At 32.3% G+C, this 23,042-nt stretch overlaps 1 protein-coding gene across 1 annotated transcript; it reads right to left on the bottom strand.

Annotated features, from left to right (window-relative positions):
• Positions 1-189: 189 nt before the first annotated feature.
• Positions 190-7,031, bottom strand: LOC126680621 (serine/threonine-protein kinase BSK1). The gene is made up of 9 exons (XM_050375772.2): positions 6,505-7,031; positions 6,278-6,413; positions 5,016-5,149; positions 4,805-4,910; positions 3,162-3,247; positions 2,284-2,472; positions 1,256-1,420; positions 1,065-1,178; positions 190-707 (listed from the first exon to the last, which is right to left on the bottom strand). The coding sequence occupies exons 1-9, from the start codon at positions 6,847-6,849 to the stop codon at positions 453-455; spliced, it is 1,530 nt and encodes a 509-aa protein (XP_050231729.1). The 5' UTR covers positions 6,850-7,031; the 3' UTR covers positions 190-452.
• Positions 7,032-23,042: the final 16,011 nt, after the last annotated feature.

A 23,042-nucleotide genomic window follows, 5' to 3' on the forward strand; every position in this document is an offset into this window, starting at 1 on the left:
AATTATGTTTAAATTAAAAAATACACACGGAAAAGAGCGGAGATGCTATAAGCTATCACATTTTTGGGTCTAAAAGAAGCTCTCAGTTCACCAACTTAATAATCACCAGCCCACCTTAAGAATAATTATAGCCTGAGAATAAGCTCCTGTTCAGACCTTGCTCTAGTCAGATAAAAATGTGGACTACAATGACTTTGAACATGTTAATTTCACATGTAAAGATGAAAGATTGTAAGAACAGCAGCAATTGAAGAACATACAGACCATCACAAATGGTAGCTATCTCAACTAATTCCCATAAAACAGGGAAAATTACACGTGAACTAGAGCAGCAAGTATCCCTCTATATTACATTTTTTTTTGTCGTTAAAACAAATCAATTCCGAGCTCAAATTTTACATAGACATGGTGTGGCCTCAATCACAATGCATGATCTGTATAGGTTGTTGATCTCATGATCCTCTTCCGCCTCGTTGTTTCTTTTCTTCAAGCGCGGCGGCTTCGTTCAACATGTCGGCAGCATCATTATGCATGTCAAGTTTGGCAAGGGCAACTGACTGCATGTAGAAAGCTGTGGGCCACTCTGGATATACACACTGTGCTTGCATTGCATCTCGAAGGGCAGCATCCGGTTGATCGTTCATAAGATAACAAAGACTACGCCGTGCAAAAACTGTTGGGGATACCATGGTTCCCACATCTATGAACTACAAAAGTAAAAATAAACCAAGCTAAAAATCATATTCACCAGGTCCAGCTTCCGGTTTTGGTGTCTCCTTTATGTCACAGCGGAAGCTTTTTGACACTTACGTTTCTGTGAAATGAAAACACTCCTAAAACTCCGAAACTCTATAGTTATAACCTATTTTTGTAAAAGAGTGTTGTTAAGCTATTTGCATTTCAGCATATCCCCGTTTCAGCATTTCCGTTTCCGTGCTACATACTTATATTATATATTTACTATCCCATATGTGCATTAAAGCAAACCAGGCGTAAGTCTGCATAGGGAATAATCTACTGCATGAAAAGCTAAATGAATATGCGAGTAAGTTTCATAGGCATACCTGGGAGTAACAGTCGATGGCAGTTTTAGAATCTTTATCGCGGAATGCAAAGTCCCCTCGCTTCCTTGACTCCAGCATATCTCTCATTTGTTGTGTCCACTCTTGGAAAGATAACTACACCAAACAACATCAAGTGAATCTCAACCTGAGATCGAGAAAATACAAGAGATGAATCTATCTATTTCAATTACCTCATTTGTCCCCTCGTCATCTTTGTAGTGTGTCATGACCAAGATCTGATGAATTGCTGTGAGGTCCATCCTTGAACAAGCCTCACCCATTGGTGAGAGAGGGCGTTGAGGAGTTGGCGGGGCTTCCTCGTGTTTTGCAATTCCAAGCATTACATAAGATGGAACCTGCCACACTCACAAAAAAAAAACTAATTAGTTTCCATACCTCATTTATTTATCTATATCCAAAATAAAAGATTAAAGTCTGTTCTGTGTAATTTGACACTGAAGGAACATCTGAAATGCATAATCACAGACATTAGCCAACCTAAGGCCAGAACCTTTTAGATTAGCAAACGAGTAGATAAGAACCTAGAGAACAATCCTGTCCAGATATAACTTAAATTAGAAATAGTTTAGTATGTTCCAATATTTCAAAGGGAGGATACGTTTTCAATGATTTAGAATAGAGCAAAGAACCTTGTCATTAGCAACCATTTTTCAGTTGCACATTGACGGATTGCTCAACTCGCCTGACATAGTCATTTATCTCACAGAAAAATAGTTAAGAATACTGATTCAACCATCAGACTCGGCACACTTCATTTCCAAATTGAGCTCATAGTGCGCATTGCAATGTTTTTAAATTATCTACAGTTATGACCTCTGAACTAAGATCGACCATTGAATGCCCATTAGGCTTGAGGCGGGAACAAGCACAAGCCTACCTTGCCTTGAGCTAAAATATTTCATTAACTAAATGATGTTTCGATCATTGATAACTTTGATACCATGTCAAATAACAATCAATCTAAAATCTGAAACTTACAGATAAGACTCTCAACTATGATTTTATTGTATCTAACAGTTCATAAAGTGACTTGTGAATTCATCACAAAAGGCCATTCTAAGGCTTCTTAATTTATTTCAGTATTTGAGTATCAATATTTAAATTGGAAAAATGAAATCAGCATTATGTAGCATATTATTAAAAATAACAGCAAGAACCGAAGACAAGAAAACCAAATAGATAGCTAGAACTCGCTTACATCAGGTTTTGTTTGCAGTGGAGCAAGTGTGGCGACAAGGTCCTTTGTACTAGGCCGTTCTCTGGGTTCATATTGCAAACATCGAGAGCCAAGATCAACAACTGCAGTTGCTTCTTCTGTAGAAAACTTTCCCTCCAAATGCGAATCCATTAACATAATGATGTTTTTACCTCTTATCATATCCAGAGCCTGTGTAATTGCAGAGTTATCTAATGAGTACTGAGAATTCAACTAATAAAAAAAAAGGAAGGAGTATGAATTCTGCCCAAACTATTTGTTACAAGAACTACAACGTCAAGATGATTCTTTTGTAATGAACTATGTAAAATAAGATATGAGTTCAATGTTCATATAATTAACTTATATTGATTTTATTGGGCGCATTAGAAAAAAGAAAAAGATTGCCAACACATTGGAAAACACAACTTATTTGCAATGTTAACAATCAACAACTTGGATATTTTGGCCTTTTTTTTCTCAACTTAGTTTTCACTTATCTTCACTGTGACATCACGAAAACTTTGACATTTCAATGATACAACGATTATTTTCAACTCATCACATAAATTTTATATATGCCCATATTTTACTCGTCAATATTGATCGGCATTTTGAACTCATTACCAAAGTAACTCAATTTACTGAAAACCAGAAAAATATTAGTAAGTAGGAAAAAAGAGCTGAATCATTATTTTAAACCTATCATATATGAGCTAGAATTTAGAGCGAACTGTAAAGAAATAAATATTGCGGGGTTTTGCAACTACCATCACCTCATAATCTGTAATGATAACCACAGTTCAGTATCGCAGGTTTCTACTCTAAGAATTTGCATGCTTAAAGTTTAAGCTATAAATTACTAAATAAATACTACTTACATGACTTGGAGGAATATGCTTTCCACTTAGCAAGTCCAGAAGAACAGTACCAAAACTGTACATAACGCTTTCAGGGGTGACCCTTCCTATAGGGAAAAATAGCAACAAGCATATTGAGGAGAATAAAAATGAGAATCGCAGCAGATTTTCTAGAAAACAAACATTTCTTTCCACTTAAATATGGGTGCATTTTCAAAATATTACAAAAGAACAACTCATTTCATATCGGTAAACACCAAGAGTTAACCTCATACAATGTGTGGCCTTTAGAGAAACTTTATCTCCCCATCTTCAGCAAAACTAAGGCTAGATGGTTAAACAGATGTAACTTCAGCAGAAATGATTTGATGCAGAGTAGAAAACTTTTACAGATTAGTTACACCGAAACCAAAAGTGGATAAAGTTCTCAAACCATCAATCAAAAAATGGTTCTCAAACTTGTTAAAAAATTGAATGGCTTCATTTTCTTGTTTTCATGCATGCGAGCTATTCCAATACTTAGGCAACTGAAACATCTTGATCGAGCATGGAGATTAATAAGATGATCCAAATGTTGCTCTGTGCAGGTCTGTCTCAACTCTCCTGAGATTAAGCTGGGACTCAGCTCCACCTTTGATGAGCTCCAGCTTTTGGGTTTAAGCTTAGGTCAATTTTACTATAACCAATCTAATACGCTACTCTCGAATAAGCCCCCGAAAGTAACAGAAGTACTTTGTCATTGCATCTGGCCCTTTTTAATTGCAATAAAGATCAAAAGAAGCATGCTTGAAAAGTATAATAATAGTCAAACTCGACGAGATCTGTTTTCAATTCATTAATAAATAAGGTAAAGTTTTTGTACTATCTACTTGAGCTCAATAAATAAACATGAACGACTTTTGTCAAACCTGTTTACGAGCTGTTGACTAAGCGAATTTCTGCTCAAAATCGTCCAACTGTCTCAGTCTATATACACAAATAAGCTTTATCAAGCAATGGAGCTTGGAAGCCTTTCACTACAGTAAATTGCTTAGGCTCGTAGTATCATCTATAAAGTATCATATAATCATTCCATTTATATACAGCTGTAGAGGTAAAGGCTGCTAAGGCAGTCCAGAAAGCAGAACTGAATTCTTAATATTAATTAATTATTTCTTTCTACTTCGTTTAGTAGATGTCTAGTAATCACTGTCATTAATCCCTTGCCTGAGAGTAAAATGCTCACTTCCGGTTTTGGCTAATAGAGAACTACTAGCATAGACATAGTAACAATGATGTGCAGGAACCTAAGTTAGAAAAAAAGAAAAGGAAACAAGAGTATGTTCGAGTTACCCAATAAATCCAATCTTGATAAACAAATATACACAATCCAGTAGCAAAAGAGATATCAAAATGAATGTCATCCAGAGCTGTTGACTCTCTCTCTCTCTTTCTTCTGTCCCAAGTCCAACTTGGTTGAAGAATACAAGAGAAAGGATAAGGACACTATCTAATCATTAAAAAAATTGCCTTACATAAGTGCACTAAGAAAAAGTAGACACCAAATGAGTATGGTCACAACAAGTTGGGCACAATTTCCAAGGTAATTTATACATATAAGAATTTCAAAGTCAAGAATAGAGGATGAATGAGATTGCAATTGAAAAGAAAAGAAAAACAGTTACCATTTCTTAGATACTCAGGAGGCGTGTAAGCAAGATTTGTGCTATAACTTTTTCCATCTCTACTATTTTTCATCAAGCCAAAACAAGAAAGGCGTGGATCTCCATCCTACAAGGACCGTTAGTTAAAGTTGGTAATCAATAGAAAGAGACATAAAATGCTCGTGAAATAATGCAAAGAAGCACCAATAACAGATGAAGAAATCAAAGATACCTCATCAAAGAGAACCCTATATGCATTCAAGTCATGATATAATGGACGCCCTTGGGAGCTGCAATAATCTAAAGCTTCAGCAATGTAAAAAGCTACTCTTAGGCGCATTGCCCATTCAATTGTTTGATTTTCCCCTGTGAAGAGTTAGTTGAACTCAAATGAGACTAGATATCTTTGATTTCAGAAATCATAGAAAAGAATAAGGCAGACATAAGAATGTAAAGAACGTCTGTAGGAAAATTCTTAAGCGCTTGAACTACAAATTCTTTGCTAGATCAAGATAAACTTCTTCATTCTGCACAATAGCCCTAGATACTGCCAATGAGCGTTTCAAGCCAACATTTTCAGCATGCAATTGGCATATTTTTGGCATGAAATCAGCATCTTAGATGTCCTCTTCGTACTGACGATAAAATATCAATTGCACACGTAAGTTTCAAGAAAACATTTTCCCTAATGTATGAATTGAAGTTGACCATTAGTGAAGACTGAAGATCAAAGATGAATATGCTTCTGTAACTTCCCCATTTCAACTCGACTTAATGTCATGATGATAGTAGCATCAATAATAGGTAATGCCGCTACCAAATTTCAAATTTTGAGGTTCCCAAATAGAGAAAAGCTATTTAAAAGATAGAGCAATACAGTTTCGTGTTTTTTGTTGTTCTCAAGACATCAGTACATATCATCTTATTTCCATTCCGCCTCATCTTCATTTTTAACTACTGCAAATCTCTATTCTTCTAGTTATCCAGTTGTATAAAACCAGAATAGAAATTTAATAGGCATCAAATCAATATCAAAGAAAAATTCTGGAGAGTACATGAACATTTAAAAGATCCTATCTTTACAATGATACACAAGAGACCAGCTTGAAGATTAAAAAAATTAACGATCCGGAAGCTACCTAGGAGTTTTCGGGTAATTATTAAAGCAAGACAAGGAACTAAGAATGCAACCAGCTCAAACTATAAAACGATCATTAACAAAGCATATAAACAAATGAAGCCCAGCAGCAAAATAAGCACATAATAATACAACAACCACAACCTAGGTAGCTCGGACACTTCATTCAATCAAGTGTCCCGTTTCAGAAATGTTTGAGACACTTTCAGACACGGAACTTTATTCTTTAAAACCTTAAACTATTAATTTTTCACCCTTTCCGTGTCCAAATTTCCCGTTTCGCCGTGTCCGTGCTACCTAGACCACAACACTAGGCAAGAATAAACCGAAGTAAATAACAAAACCCAAAAACTTACAGTGAAATAAATGCTTAGCCAAAGTATCATTAGGCATGTACTCAGCAACAAGAAGCCTCTCATCACCATCACAGCAATACCCAATCAAATTAGCCAATCTTTTATGCCTCAACTTCCCAACACCCCAAGCCTCCTCCTGCAAACAAACCCACAAAAAACCAATCAAACCCCACTTCCTAAAACCACTCAAAACATCGAAAAAAATCAACTTTAACAAACAAACTTACAGCAAACTGCTTAGGATCAGGCCAAGCCATCTTAGTAAACTTTTTAACAGCGATCCACCGGCGGTTCTGAAGCCTCCCTTTGTAGACAAGATTAGGAGCCTTCTCACCACTCTCGGAGACAATATTGTCGGAGCTGAAGTTATTAGTGGCAGCTTTGAGGTCAGAGAAGGAGAATTCAGAGAAGGAAGGGATACCAGTAGATGGGTCTAAAAGTAAAGCTGAGGAAGATGGTGAAGATGGGTTGTTTGTGGTCTGGTTTTGAGAATTTGTGGAGTGTTTTTTGGTGGGTTGGTGTTTTTCTGGGTGGGTTTCTGCTGTTAGAAATGAAGATTCACAGCAGCCCATGATTGGATTTTTGGTTGGTTCTGTGGTGGTGGAGTTGATTTAAGGTTGAAGAAGCATAAAAGTGTTGTTTATGGTGTGAAAATGAATGGGTTTTGGTCTGAATGTTTTTTGTTTTGTTTTTGAGTTTAGTTTCGGTGATTCGTCGGCTGTTGTTGCTGTAATAAAAAGGCTTTCATTATTTCTTACAATAATGGAGACTCTTCCTTTACTATATACTTCACTTGACTGTTTTTACTTTTTTTACTTCTTGCTATTTTCATTCCTTTAATTACATGTAGGATGATGGGAAATATTTAAAGATTCTGCAATGATTTTTTATTATTATTTTTAAGCTTGATTTCTTAAAAAAAACTCCACCTTGTATTTTTATTTTATATCATGACTTGTAAAAATAAAATTTGTACCCAATTTTGGATTTTTAAATTTCTTCCCTGCCCAAAAATATTAAATTGTACTTTTTTTATTCCAAAAAAAAAATTAAAACAGTCTTTCATTTTAAATTTATATATTAATTAGATATTAATATTAAAAAATACAATTTTTTTAAAAAAATTTAAAATTATAATTTTGAAAAAAAAAAACAAAATTCTAAAACCGCCGCTCTTTTTCATCAGAGAAGGAGCAGCGGCCGCTCCTTCTCCGTGGTTCTCCAAATTGGAGAAGGAGCGAGCTGCTCCTTCTCCAATTTGGAGAAGTAGCGAGAGCTACACCTTCTAGCTCCTTTCTCCACTTCTAAAAAAGGAGCGAGCTGCTCCTTCTCTAAATTGGAAAAGGAGCGGCCGCTGCTCCTTCTCCTCGTTGGTTTCGGATTTTTTAAATATTTTTAATTTATTTTATTATTTTATAAAATTAAAAAAATTAATTAATTATTAGGATGTATATGAATATTTTTAAGTTGAAGGATTTGTTTATATTTTTAAAGTAGAAAAAAATACTATAAAATCTTTTCCAAATGAAAAGAATATAATTTAATAATTTTGAATAGGGATGAAACATAAAAACCCAAAATTAGGTATAAATAGTGTTTTTATAAGGTCATGGTATAAACGAAGAAAACGTGCAAGGTGAGGATTTTTTTAAAGAATTAAGTCTTATTTTTATTATCATTATTATTTAATGAACAAAGGGTCAGCGCGTCCTCTGAACTTGTAACACGGGGTCATCTAACTCAATTTATACTTTTTTGAGCAACTAACCCCAAAAATTTTCATTTTTGGATCAAATTATCCCATAATTTATACAATTATAGGGCTAATTGATTCAAAAATGAAGAGTTTTGGGGTTAGTTACTCAAAAAATATAAATTAGATTAGATGACCCCGTGTCATAAATTTAAGGACATATTGACCCTTTGTTCATTATTTAATAGGAACTTCTTAATTATATCAGAAAATTGCTTTACGTTATTGAATTTGTGAAATGTAGAAACGTAATAAAAAGGGTTAATATTATAAAAATTTATAAATCATGCATATTTTCTCAATTTAATCACGAATTTTAAAACATCTCAATTGTATGTATGAACTTTCATTTTTTTTTCAATTTCATACATGAGGTCATAATATAATGGCGTGTCTGTCAAAAATGATGTCCACTTCAGCAAAATTACACCAATAAATGAGTGTCACGTCAGTATATGCATTGAATTGAAAAAAATGGAACTTCCTGCATACTTTTGAGATATTTTAAAGTTCGTAATTAAATTGAGAAAACGGGTATAATTTATAAATTTATTTAAAATTACCCCTATAAAAAAAGACATGACAATTTTTATATAATTACTTTATATGGATATTAAATATTTGATATAATTAATTAGAGTCAAATAAAAAAATCGATTACTGGTTGAATTTAAAAGACAATTATTTGTAAATATAAATCAATCTGTGTATAGGTATAATATCCCAAAAACAATAGTTTGTTAATTAAGTCATGGGGAGTGTTTTTAGAACCGTGAATACGTAAATTAAATTTAAATATACATTTAATTTATAAGTGTTACTAAAAATATATTGTAGTTATATATTTTAGAATTTAAATTTTGAAATATAAATTTTAATAAGTGGAGTTGACCGGGACTAAAAAAACTTAAAAAATTAAAATAAAATAAATTATAAATTATAAATTTCGAGCGAATAATTTTAAGGTTAATATTTACAAAATAATTTTAGAAAGTTATCATTAAAGTTTTATGAAATTTGTGTTATTGGTATGCACTAAGTCAATTATATTTGACCATATGTTGACTTTATTCTTTTATTATTAATTAGTTGGCACTTTTATTATCATTTATATTATGATTAAATTTTTTCAATGGCTAATTCTTTTTAAGGTTATCAAATATGTGACTGTAAAGTAAAACTTTTAAGATTAATGTAAAATTATATCAATCTATCTCTATTTTTAATAGTACATTGAGACTAGTATCATGTTGATTGATGATTATATTTTACTAATCATAAGTCAAATTATAAGTGCCATTTATAAAATAAAGCATTGGATGACATCATAAAATACTACATAAGTAACTGTCATAAGTATTTTTTATTATAGTTATATTAAACCAATCTTCTGACCTTGAAATTATTATTGATTTTTATATAGCTATTTTATATTTTAATAAATTCTTACATTATCTTTAATAGGATAATGGAACAGATTGTCGTTGGATATGAAAGTAACTATGTTAGAAATATGAGTGACTAAAAAATAATTGTGCCTCATCTAATAATTGAGTAAAATATCTGTGAGCGGTGAGCCCCTTAAAAAGATAAACTGAAGAAAATATATGGTCATACTAAATAAATTGATAAAGAGTTCTTATCTTCAATCTACTTAAAATCATGAAACTAATGATTAAATTGTATCTGTATGACAGCACTATATCTTATATTCAATCAAAATATCATGACACAAATTGATCAAAATATTATTATATAAGGTGAAATCAGATAATCGATTTTCATACGACTTGTGTTGTCATAATGTCTTGTTAGAGACCACTAATGACTTGTGGGCTGAAATAGAAATTTCGGACTCATTACCAACGTTATATGAACCTAAAGGATCGCATACTAAGAACATGTCCAAAACAATTATGTGTTGTACAAGTCTAATATCTTTTGAATATAATATTAATATGGGTTAATTCCTAAAAAAATCACGAACTTTACACGAAGTTTCATTTTAATCATGACCTTTAAAAGTTGTCATTTAAAGGCATGAACTTTCATTTTATTTCAAATCTATCACCAAAGTAAAATTCGGTGTATTTTATCTGACTAAAAATTCCTAATCCTAGATACTCTAACTAAAAGATAATAAGATTTGATGTTAATAAATAACTTGGGTCTTTCATTAATGGTTTAGTGAACAATTTAGTAAATAAAAATACACTGAAATGATGAATTTGAAACAATATGAAAGTTCATGCCTTTAAATGGCAACTTTTAAAGGTCATGATTAAAATGAAACTTCGCGTAAAGTTCGTAATTTTTTTAGGAATTAACCCTATTAATATATATATGTAATTATCAAAAAGAATTTTTATATACTTGAACTTAAAAGAGTTATAAAAAACAAAGTGTTTGAATTTGATTCCAACACACGTTTAAACTCAAGACACACTCACGAAATATTAATCACTTAGTTCGAAATTTCTTTAAGAAGCAAAAGATGCTAGCACACAAGCACTCGTTTTTTTGGAAGAAATTGTTCATGTAAATACTCATAGAGGACGCGGTTTTTTGGAGGCGTTTCCGATCAGTGACAAGGTATCACCAGAGTGAACAGTCTCTCTTTCTTCCTATATTGCTATTGTGTTCAACATTCGGTTAGTTTCAATTATACAACTATGTCTATTTGTCAATTACATGGATCTTACTTTGGGCTTTATTAAAAAAATTGAAATTATGTTGCGTTATAAACCTATAAAATCCAACAATTTGGACATAGTTTAAATAATTAAGTGGGACTGATCAGGACCTAAGATTATTGTTGAAAATTAAAACAAAACAAAATATAAGTCCCGCGTAAATAAAAATTATACTTTTATTCGTTTTATATTTTTAAGGAGTCAGTAAAGTTTCATGAAATGCGGAATTAGTTATGCAATTGTTTACGGACAATAATTAAAAATTTGGGTTAAATTGACTCGTTAGTTACCAAGGACCAAGTTGGCTTTTAGCCGACATATATATAGATTTCATTTGAAATCAAATGAAGTAGTAGCTTCATTATATGCTTTTCCTTTCTATCTCTATTTTGTTCGACGGTGCGGTGATTTTACGGTTTCTAACCGATCGTCTGATTTCTCGATTGTAACTCAAATTTCTTCAATAATTCGCTAATACACGAGGTAATAATCATTAATTTGAATTCAATTATATATGTTTTGGTTTATATTTGGATATATAACGTTAATCATACCGAACCGATTACATTCGTATCGGTTTAACGTTTAAATTGCAGATTTGAATTGGATAGGATGTCGTTTTGGTATATGGAGCAAATTTTAAGGTCGGAAATATGTCGGGAAGGCATGAGGATCGTTCCCCGAGATTTTGCATGAGCACAATTGGCTGTGCGATCGCACAGCCAAAGTTGTACGGTCGCATAGTCCCCTTTGTGCAGACGCACACGACGGCATTTGAACGTTTTCGTCCCGGTTTTGAGTAGTGCACTCGATTTTTAATTTAACGGACTTCTAAACTAGAATTAGGACGTTCAAAAGTTTAAATATAGAAATATAACGATAGCCGGTTTATTAAAACGACGTGGCGTTTTAATTAAGCTATGATTAATCAAGTCGATTAATGATAAAAGTACTACAAGTTTATATCGAGAACAAGATGTTATATGTCGGCATTAGTTTGTATCTTACATGTTATGTTTTGTTTATAGAGTCTACTCTAGAGTTAGAATTCCTGATTTGAATTGTGCTTAAAAATTGAATTCTAACTATATATGACGGGCTAGTGAGCTACCAGACCTGTTAAGTAAAGAGTTTGTGGAGTTATCCAGTTTTGTTTATGGGGATAACAGTTTTAGTGAGTTTGCATTTTACTTTTCAAATATTAATGCTAAAAAAATTTATAACTAAAAATGTTATTTAAATCGTATTGCATTATATCGATTTGAAACCCGATATAGATCCATTGGAACATGCTACCTATTGAGCGGCAATAGGGCTGCGTGGTCACCAGTATTGATACCTTAGACTAATCATGTGATTATAATAGAATTAAGAATTGATTATGTTAAGTCTAAACGCAATGGTAATATAGTTTACGGTTTGGGCTTAACGGATAATTCTGAGGCAACGATAACATAGTTCACGGCCTAAATACCTAATACAGAATTGAGATGACGGGAACATAGTTCACGGTTTCTATTTTGTAATAAACTTTGGTATGTTATATTATGGTTCATGCACAATAATATATTTAATAAAGAAATTAAAGATTGGGGTTTCATCTGGATCAGTTGTCTCGATGCATTATGAATGTTTTACGTGTGATTTAGTTTTATTAATATTCTTAAGTAATTATATAGAGTCGCTCAATTTTGAATGGCCCCGCTGATATTTTCCCATTTCGGGTATATAATGATTTTGACGTGACCAGGCTTTCAATTCTTGCTTCGGAAGTCGTTTTTGTGTGATATCACAATAACCGCTTTTAAAATTCTAGAGTTGTGTAGTTCAGTACTTTGAATAGTCTATCCGACCGTAGTTCAATTTAACTAGTTTACCCTGATCGAACTATTGTTATTTGTATATTATTTTGAAGGTTGCGTGTTTTATATAAAATGATTTTACTAGTTGTTTGTTATGATAAAGTGGTTTAATGGTTTTGAATTGTATTTGAAACATGGCAGTTATGTTATATAAGATTTATGTTTACGCCCTAGTTTCTAGAAATATAATCATAGTTTTTGATAATGTTTCTTAAAGGATTTTGTTGTGTTTTTGAAACGAAGTTGAAAACCTTTTTGTTATTTCAAAACGCAAAACAATTATAGAGGTTTACAGGCTTGTTACAGGTTTCGGATCTAACACTCTCATTTCCTAATGCCGGCCTTATCTCGATATTTCGGTCGTGATAAAGTTGGTATCAGAGCAATGGTTTATAGTCTTACGCCATTATAGATATATGACGTGATAGAGTCTAAGGAACTACCGCAGCACGTAGGAATCGAGTCACGTCTTTGATACGTTTTCATTTATTTTGAAAACTTTCAGCTCTTGTTGGCGAATATGAGTATGTGTTATGTGTTAGTTGTGAACATGTGATATGTTCTTACTCTTAAATATGTTTATATCAGTGGTAACGTGATATGGTTTGGTCAGAATAACTAACCAACGATAGAACATATCTCGTGCTGCTATGACACAGAATGAGGAAGAGGGTTAGGATGAATCATCTGTTTAGGGAGAACACAATGTACCGGCCCAAGCGGCAGGTAGAGGTCGTGGAAGTGGTCGAGGTAGAGGAAGAGGTCAGGCTGCAGGGGTACATGCATAAGGAATGCCTCAACCATCTAATGCTCCAGGCTTTGACATGAATCCATTTTTAGATGGAATTATGGATATGTAGGCCAATCAAGTTGAGATCGGACTATGCCTAGAAAGCAGCAGTTACAACAACAACAGCGCATTGGCGTTACTGCTGATAGGGATATCATTCTGGCTTATATGAGGCTTAATCCAAAAAAAATTGATGGTGCTGGTGATGCTTTGGATTTCCTTGGGGAAGTTAAGCGTAATGCTAGACGTCTACAGGTTGACGAGAGACGATCAATTTTGTTAGTTGAGATGCCAATGAAAGGACCAGCAAATTCTTAGTTTCAACATAGAGTTCCGCCAACTATGGGACAAATGACTTGGGCAAAGTTTGCCCATCGATAAATAGAGTTCTTCCTCCCGTTTTTAGTGATAGAGAGCTATCGGCATAGACTTTTAACCTTGATAAAAGGTGATAAATTAGTGCAAGAGTATGTAACAGAGTTTACCAGGCTGAGTAGGTTTGCGCCTGATTTGATGTTGGACCTAGTAAGCGTCAATTCGAGGTTTATCAAGGGCTTAGGCCTCGAGTTTATTGGACTGTTGATAGAAGTGGGTAGGTATCCGATTCAAGTAATAAATAACGCTCGATAGATGGAGACTTCTTTAGTCTTGTTTTGGAGAAATCCAGATCCTAATGCACAGACATCAACAAGAGGTGACTATGTTAGTGTGGCGGTCAATACTCTGTTGTAGTTCAGTCCATGTAATTTTACAGGGCCACGTCGCAAAGGATTTAAGAAAGGGAAGCGTGACAAACGGTTTAATACCCCTAGAGCTGGTTCAAGAGTTCGAAGCTCAGGGAATGTAGGAATTTTAGCCCTAGTTTTATGGAAGGAGACGCTATGTAATATGTCATCGAACTTCAGGAGCGTGTTTTGTCTGTGGAAAAAAGTTCATTTTCTAGAGAGTGTTCAACGTCATGACCACTAGGGTCTACTGCTAGTGTGGTACAACCCTTTTATTAACAATAGAGACCTATGTATCCAGCGGTTCTTGGATAAGGACAGGCCGAAAGTACTTTTATCAGTTAGAGAGGTAGAGGTTTTAGTAATAAAGGTGGAGGAAGAAACGTCGGAGGGCGAGGAATTGGTCAGACTTCTCAAGCAGGAGGAAGTTAAGCTAGAGTGTTTGCACTAAATCCATAGGAAGCTCAAGCCTCCAATCAGTTGTGTAATGTATCTTTTCTATAGCTTCCATGGATGCAATAGTCATTTGATTCGGGCGCAACACATTCGTTTTTTTTTTTTTTGCCGAATTTTGCAATTAAGATGGGAAAGCATCCTGCTTATTTACAAAATCTGTTATTAGTAGCCACACAAATGGGTGTAAGTGTCGATGTTAGTATCATCTATCCATTTTTCTGGTGAATGTTCAAGGACGAGATCTATTCGCTGATTTAGTCTTGGTAGAGGTGCAACCATTTGACGTAATATTGGGACTGGATCAGTTAGCTCAACATTGTGCAAGTGTGGATTATAGGAAGAAGATGGTGACACTCAATACTCTTGGAATTGAATCAATTTCAATTCAAGGTGAGAAACCCAAATCCACTACAAGTATAATCTCAGCTATCAACGGATGATGAACAAAGGATGTCAAGGAGGCTTAACTATTGTAAGGGACGTGGAGAAGAATCAAGGTAGTGTACAAGATGTACCAGTAGAATTGGAATATTCTGATGTTTTTTCAGAGGAATTACTTGCATTACCACCACACATGGATATAGAGTTTTATATTGAATTAGCTCCTAGTACAAATTCAATATCAATGCCTCCTTATCAGATGGCTTCAACAAATTTGAAGGAACGGAAAGAGCAATTGGAGGATTCACCCTATCGTGGTTTCATCAAGCATATTGCGCTTCCTTCATCGATTGGAATTCTTTCCATATTCCAATTTTACATAATCATTGTCACCATTAGGGCATCTTTATGCGGGTTTTTTGCGTTTTCAAAATCTTTCGTGCTGAAAGTTATTGATGGTAATTTTATTAGTTCTAGTTTTTCTATTTTGCGTATCTTTTGGTTGTGATATTCACTTGATATCATGTTGATTATTCCCCCCACTAGTGATGTGATTATGATTAAATTTTTGGCCTTCGCCAGTTCATTCTTGAGGTCAGTTCCGTAGGCATTCATCCTTCAATTAATTTGTTTGAGTTCAGAAAAGCCTCTTCACTTTAAAGTGCTCTCAAGCTTTTCCCACAGACGGCCCAATTGATAGAGTCTGGTCTTTGCAACGGGAGTTTGACCTGCAAAACAATGTAGATGACTAATTTGACGGTGGTTGTCTAATTAGCTCTCTAATGCTGAAATCAGTAATGAGTTTAAGGGAGTATTATTCGTGAATTGTAATCATTTTGTGTGTAGGCATATGTCAAGTCCTTTTATAGTGAGCAAGCAGGAATACCTTATATAATCTAAATAAGGAAAGGATTCTTATTTGGTGGAAGATTCCAACTAGAAAAGAGATTCCTATTCAAGAAGAGTCCTATTTTGGGAACAATCCTAAATAGAATTAAACTCCTAAATACAAATGTGTTCCCAAGTAGAAAAATATTTTTGGATTCTAGGAGATCTGCACTACAAGAAATTCTGCTTTTAGTGACAGATTTTAGCGACGGATTTAGCGACGGATTTTGAATCCATTGCTAACCTCATCAAATTATTGGCGGGATAACTCCCGCCAACTTTAGCGAAGATTTTTCATCGTTAAAATTTGCGGAAATTTTCCCGCCAATTTTAGCGACGGATTTAGTGACGGATTCAAAATTCGTCACTAAAATTGGTAAAATAATTCTTGTTAATTTTAGAGACGAGTTTAGCGACGGATTTTATAATCCTTCGCTAAAATTTAATTAATCAAAAAACATTATTATTAATTATTTACTAAAAAATTAAAAAAAATATTTATTTATTTAAAAAATGATTATTAATTGTCTTTATATAAAAAATTATTAAAAAATTAATTAATTATTATGTTATAATAATTTTTATATAAAAAAATTATTATGAAAAATAGTCAATTTAGAATGCGGGAATAAAGTGGGGAGTAAATATTTTTTCTTTTTAGATATATTTAAATATAAAACACATAAATATATAATAAAAATATGAGTAGGGTAAAATGGAGCTACGCGCGGGGGAACTATATGGTTAAAGAGATAATGGTGGAGTAATGGGAGGATGGATGACCTATTGGAAAGTTTGAAAGTCTGCGAAAATTGCAGGTGTGTGACAGTGTGTGGTCTATCGCAGGTGGATTAGTGACGGTGAGCGACCGTTTAAATGATATTTTATTTTACGATTTTAATTAATTTTTTTAAAAAAAATAGTGACGAATTTAAATCCGTCGGTAAATTTTTAAAATCCGTCGCAAATTTTTTTGTTTCGTCGCAAATTTTGTTTGCGACCAAATATATAATGACGGACGTTGTCCGTCACTAATCCGTCGCTAAACACGTTTAGCGACGGAATTTGGCAATTTAGTGACGGAAAAATCTGTAGCTAAATGGATGTTTTCTAGTAGTGTTGGGTCTTCTAGAATCTCCTATTTTTTTGGTATTGTAGTTGAATTGTATTTAGAATTCAGATCTTTGACGAGTCATGTCAGATTTGATTACTAAATCTTGTGAATCCTATTGGATTTGGTTACTCATGTTTTAGCAAACCTTCTCAGTTGCTCTTAGTGAGCGAGCCTTGTAAGACTCATCCATAGCTTGTTTGGGCGAGCATTAGGATTCACTTTAGTGGGAGAATTCTATGTGATTCGGTTCATTGTATTATGCTGGAATTCGATTTTCATCGGTTCCTTTTCAAAGGCCATAGAATAAAAGTTGGCTTTTCCTCGCGTTGGCCATCACCCTTAGATTGAAAATCGCTCCCATGTGGTCACATAGCTCTTTTTTTCCTTGTGATATGGACATTTGGCGCCTCCTCAACATTTTGGTTTAATATGACCCAGGTTTCCACACTCATAATAAATCACGTTACTTGCGTCTTTCTTAGCATATAAATTGTAATTAATGGTTGTATTGGTCTTCAAGATGGTAAAGTTGATCTCACTATATAGTTATAGTTTAAACTTTGTGCATGTAAAATGGAATAAAATCAACACTTTATTTGTATTTCGCTAGAAACCTAGGTTCGATGATTGTTTAGGAATACATGTTTCATGCTTTCCGCACATGTTCAATTTTTTTTTCCAAAGATAGATTTATAGATGAGATTAAAATACAAGATGAAAGTCATAAACAACCAACTTATATGAAATTTCAAAACTCTAATCTACCAACAAAATATATATGGAGCTATAAGAAACAAGTAAAACATTAATCGAAAGGGAATAAAATTAGCCGAAATTCCGCAAAACTTAAACACGGCGCTTTGTCCAAGACGCGGGGTCTTAATTCTTTAGACACATTCGATTATACCGTGAAACCGCTTGTTCCTTAAACTATATCTGCATCTTCAATATGAATCAAACGAGATAGATCTAAAAATAACATTAGAAAGCACCAACACATAATTTAAATCAAAGAAAAACAATAAAAATACTTCTAATTAATACCTCAATTTTAAAGTTTGAAAAAACCACTAGTTGAAATTAAAAAGTAGTTTCCAACCCCTAAAAAACCACTTTCTCTAAAAAAATAGTTTCTTCAAAAGACTAAAATTAAGGATTTTATTTCTTCTTCTTTTTGAGTTGAAGATCTTAAAACTACTTAAGGAACCCAACAACCTTAATCGGGTTAAATATCTTTCCAACCATTTAAGAGGGGAAAAAATCATAAGTCTAAAATAATTAAAAAAAAACAAAAAAAGACTTGAAGGTGGTTTTCCATCTCCTAAAAAACCATCTCCTTTAAAAAAATTATTTTTTTAAATCACTAGAATATGAGAGAGATCTACAACTAAGAATTTTATTGCAAAAATAAACTAACTAAATTTTATTAAAAAATGAAGGAAAAAAAAAAGGAGTGAAGGAAGTGGTTTCCAGCCAGAAGGCCGAAATCACCTTCTTAAAATAATGATTTTTAGTTTTGTGTTTTTTTTGAGAGAAGAGAGAAGATTTTTTTTAGAGAGAGAAGCATGTCCGTCAACCTGTACATGTTCAAATTGAGCCCCATGCTAATGCATATTTTATATTAGTTCTAGTTATTTGTTTCTAGCATTTTATTTGCTAGTTATTTACTTTAATTGAGATACGATGTTTATTTTGTTATTGTATGTAGAATATGATTTTGTACATGAAGTATATTATTAAATAAATAAAATTAATAAATTTTAGATAGAAGGTATAAAAAAAACTCTCGATTTTTTTTCAAATGTACATATCAGTCTTTTTATTTTTTTTAGGCACAATTGAGCCCTCGTGTTAATTTTAAATTGAACAATTAAACCCTTATTGTTTTAAAATTGAACAGATAATCCCTTTTAATTTACTTTTGGGACACTTACCCCTTTGGATTGAGCCTTGATATGGAAACTTATTAAGTGATAACTTTCAAAGAGAAACCCTGGAATTAAAAATGGGCAATGGTAACATTAAAGCAGTCATTGTGGTTAATAATTTATTATCTTTTTCCGGAAAAAAAATGATTAGGGGGAAGCCGGATTTTGACATGTCGCTGCAGAATTTTTTTAGTTTTACTTGAAAAACTTATCACATATATAATTCCATTTTGAAAGGGAGTTTATAAGCCACATTATGCATATATGACAAGTTTTTTGGTTAAAAAAAATAAATTCCGGCTGACATCTAATCAGTTTTTGCTAGAAAAAATCAAAATGAAAAAATATTAAAATTTAGTGGCAAAAAATTAAAATTTAATAACTGAAATAAAAAATAAAAGTACAGTAACCTTCATGAGCAATTATCCAAAATTTATATATTTAAAAGTATTACCAAATTAATAAATAAGGGTAATTACAAATTGGTATCCAAATTTGTTTTTTTTTATCACAGGCTAAACATCATTGATAGAATCATTATAATTACAAAATACAAGGCTCCTCAACAAGCTGAGTTAGCCATCTAAAAATAGATGATGATACTGTAAAAACAGTGATCCAGAAGGGTTTTTTTAACCACCAATGGGTCATCCAAATAGTAATAATGTATCAAGAAAAGCAATCACTCAAATGATTCTATCATCATTAGCAGAAAAATTTCCGATATTTGAAAACCATTAAACATAGTGCAAGTTCCGCCATACTTGTATCTCTACTACTTCTGCTTTAAATCTTCCTTCTTCTTCTATTTTAAAAAATAATAAAAAGAGTTGAACTTGAAACGAGCTGATGCTTCAACTTGAGGAAGAAAATACGAAATTAAATCTAATTTTTTGGAACCAAAACCCGCCATAATCGCCTTTATCGCCGATCAACAAAACCAATGCCAACGTAGCCATTTTTTTTTACTAACAGTTTAATATCAGTTTACCAATGGTTCACTATCATAAGCCAATTTCCACAATTATGTCCTCTACTAACATGGCTTGAATTAAGATTAGCTCTTAAAACTATAATTATTGAATTTTCATGAATTAAGATTAGCTCTTAAAACTATAATTATTGAACTTTCAACTCGCCACTCTTTTAACATCCTCATCTTCTTCATCTTAAAACTAAATTATTGAATTGTATTATAAGTGTAAAATTAAATACATAACCAGTACAAAAATCTCTTTCAGACTTTTCTTCAAACATTATATGTGCAAAAGTTAAATATTAAAACTGGAGCTAACATCTCCTTCCTAACATAACACACATCTCTAAAATGGCTAAACCTTCTTCAAAATCATAATTATAACAAAAAAAATCCACTATAGAGCACTAATACAGAGAAACTCAGAGTTGTGGATTCAACAAGCGTTAGTATCGACGGCAACGATTCTAAGCTCAATCTCTTATCGTTGATCGTGACTCTCTACTTCAAATTCAAAGGCATAATTAAATTGGTAACTAGAACAGTGCCTCTCTGCTTTAGATTCAGAGACATATTTTGATAAGTTGAGCATATTCAGATGTCAATTTAGGACGATGGAGAAAATGCATGATGGCCCATATTTTTTAAAATCTTAATTAATTAAAAACGTAAACAAAAAGGGAGGAAGAAAAGTGATGTATTTTGGAAAGAGGACAAGCGTGTTCGTATAAGTGAGATTAAGTACGGGTTTGATCTAATTTCCTCTAAAAAAATCCGACCGTTTAGCCCTTTTTCAATTCTACCCTAACCATAAAAATTGTTTAATTTTACCTTGTTTCGCATTTTATCATTTCAATTATATCTCAATTTTTTAATTTTTGACAACTTTTGTACTTAAAGGATGAAATCATTCAATTAACTAAGTTTAAAGATAAAATTAGACTCATTTCTATTCAAAAAAGTACAAATAAATTCTTTATTTTTAAAAACTATTATAATCAAATTAAAACTAATTTAATTTTTTAATTAATTTAACTAAATTTAAATAAATTTACAACATATACCATTAGTATATGCTATACATGAAGAATGTTCTTGAATTTTTTTCAAATGAAAAAGATGTCAATTTAATATTTCAGAGTACACTTGAATAAGAAAATGTGAAATAAGATAAAATTGACCAGTTCTCAACGTCATGGTAGGATTGAAAAGATGATAAAAAAGTCGGGATTTTTTTGAGGAATTATAAAATGCAAATAAAAATATGTGTCGAACAATCATGGGCCAAAACCAGGGGAGAATCAGGAGGGTCGACTAACCCTTCTCGCCCGAAAAAATTAAGAAAAACATATATTAAAGGTATTTTTCTTGTAGGGGCATTATAGCCGCCTCCTACAAGTGTTAGGGGGGCGGTTAAAACTAGCCCTACAAGTACAAATTACCATATTTAAATGGTGTTTATTATCGTTTTATTTTTTTAAATAGCCGAAGGCGAAAATTTCGATCCTTTTAAATTTGAATTCTCGTTCCGCCATCACAAATACCGATTTTACGTATGCTCACTAGAAGCAAATGAATCAACTATGATGGACCACCAAATAATTAATAATTCTCATTCCCAAATAAAAACAGCTAATCAAGGATCACTCATATCTCATTATATTCATTTTATTAGAGTTTATGAAAGTCTTAATTTTGATATTTGCACACGATCATAGGAATCTATTTAGGTGTAAATTTATCACATTTATAATAGGTTTAATTATCCAAAGATAAACCACTTTTTTAACATTTTCCGCTTATGGCCTAAAGTTTAAAATCGTCAAATATAGCTCATTCTCAATTTTCAATTTTCAGTTTCATTATAGCCACTTGTTTAAATTAGTGAAAAAAGAAATCAAATATGTCTTTCGTATTACTTCATATTTTTCTAATCTGTCTTTTACTGTCAAGATTTTCGAACATAAAGAGCATATTCGAATTTGTTTTTTACAATTTAAACAAATGGCTACAACAAAAACTGAAATGTGAAAATAAATTAAAATTGATGATTTTAAAACTTCCAACCATAAATCAAAAAGATGAGGTTAAGCCTAATAAAAAAAGACGGTACAAAAAAAACTCTTTCAATTTTTAAGGGAAGTCCTTTTAATTACTTTCTTATCATTTGGACCCTCAAAGTTTTTAGACAGTGCAATTAAACACTTATATTTAAGAAAACCCACAAAATAACTAAAAATGTGAAAGGTTCAGTGATAAAAAAAATACACTGAAATGACTTATTTGCTCTTTCTAAAAAACTTAAAAAGTTTTTTACGCCATCTAAAAGTTTTTGAACCCACGAGGATATTTTTAATAACTTTAGCCTATAATAAATATATACTCCATAAAAGGAAATTATACGATACGACCATTATGCCCTAGAATCCTCAGATTTGAATCCAGCGAAAAGAATATAAAATCTTGAAAATACAAAAAGTAACAAAAAGAACTTCCCCACATCACCATATGTTCGACAGCACATTGAAGAGGAAAATATACTAAATGTCTTGCGACTCATAAAGTTATAGTAAAATATTAAAATACTTAAAGTTCAACACACTTATATACAAACTGGATAAAAAAAAAAAACACACTTATATACAACACTATGCAATTCTCATTGGGCACTTCAAACCATTCATAAATCATAGTAATTATTAAAAATAGAGGGGTAGAAATAAACTTATTTTGAAAATCATTATAAAAAATGAAAAAATTAAACTATATTATAAAATGAGAGTTCAAATAATTTGAGTTGAAATCATGCAATGATAATGAATCACATAATTCGGTTGTGCAGCAACAATTATCGCAAGCTTTTCTTACGGAACTAAAAGTGAAGTGATGATGCATAACAACCAAATTGTCCTAAAAAGTAGACCTCACATAATTTGATTTAAAAAAAAAATAGACCTCCATTATTCCATAGTACTGCTTTAATATCCACTAAAAATCATGTCCCTTGCTATTTTTCTGTTTTTTCTTCTTGTTTTTTTATTCATTTGATTTGTTGAACCAATAAAAATTCTATTAATAAGACTGCATTCAGCATGTGCAAGAATAAATAAGAAAATTTCACAACACAGAATAAAGTCAAGCAAAAAGGAATGAGTTATTTCAAAACTCTGGCTCCCTCTAATCTGAGTTCACTACAAAC

The sequence above is a fragment of the Mercurialis annua genome, linkage group LG5 (genome assembly GCF_937616625.2).
Source record: "Mercurialis annua linkage group LG5, ddMerAnnu1.2, whole genome shotgun sequence".
Classification (NCBI taxonomy): Eukaryota; Viridiplantae; Streptophyta; class Magnoliopsida; order Malpighiales; family Euphorbiaceae; genus Mercurialis; species Mercurialis annua.

What these genes read in the sequence shown, in the direction of transcription:
- LOC126680621 (XM_050375772.2), bottom strand. Translation starts at nt 6,849, where the DNA reads ATGGGCTGCTGTGAATCTTCATTTCTAACAGCAGAAACCCACCCAGAA. An exon ending in AGCATATTCCTCCAAGTCAT is followed by an intron (nt 2,473 to 3,161) that starts GTAAGTAGTATT and finishes GCAATTACACAG; the next exon opens with GCTCTGGATATGATAAGAGG. An exon ending in ATGACGAGGGGACAAATGAG is followed by an intron (nt 1,179 to 1,255) that starts GTAATTGAAATA and finishes TGTTTGGTGTAG; the next exon opens with TTATCTTTCCAAGAGTGGAC.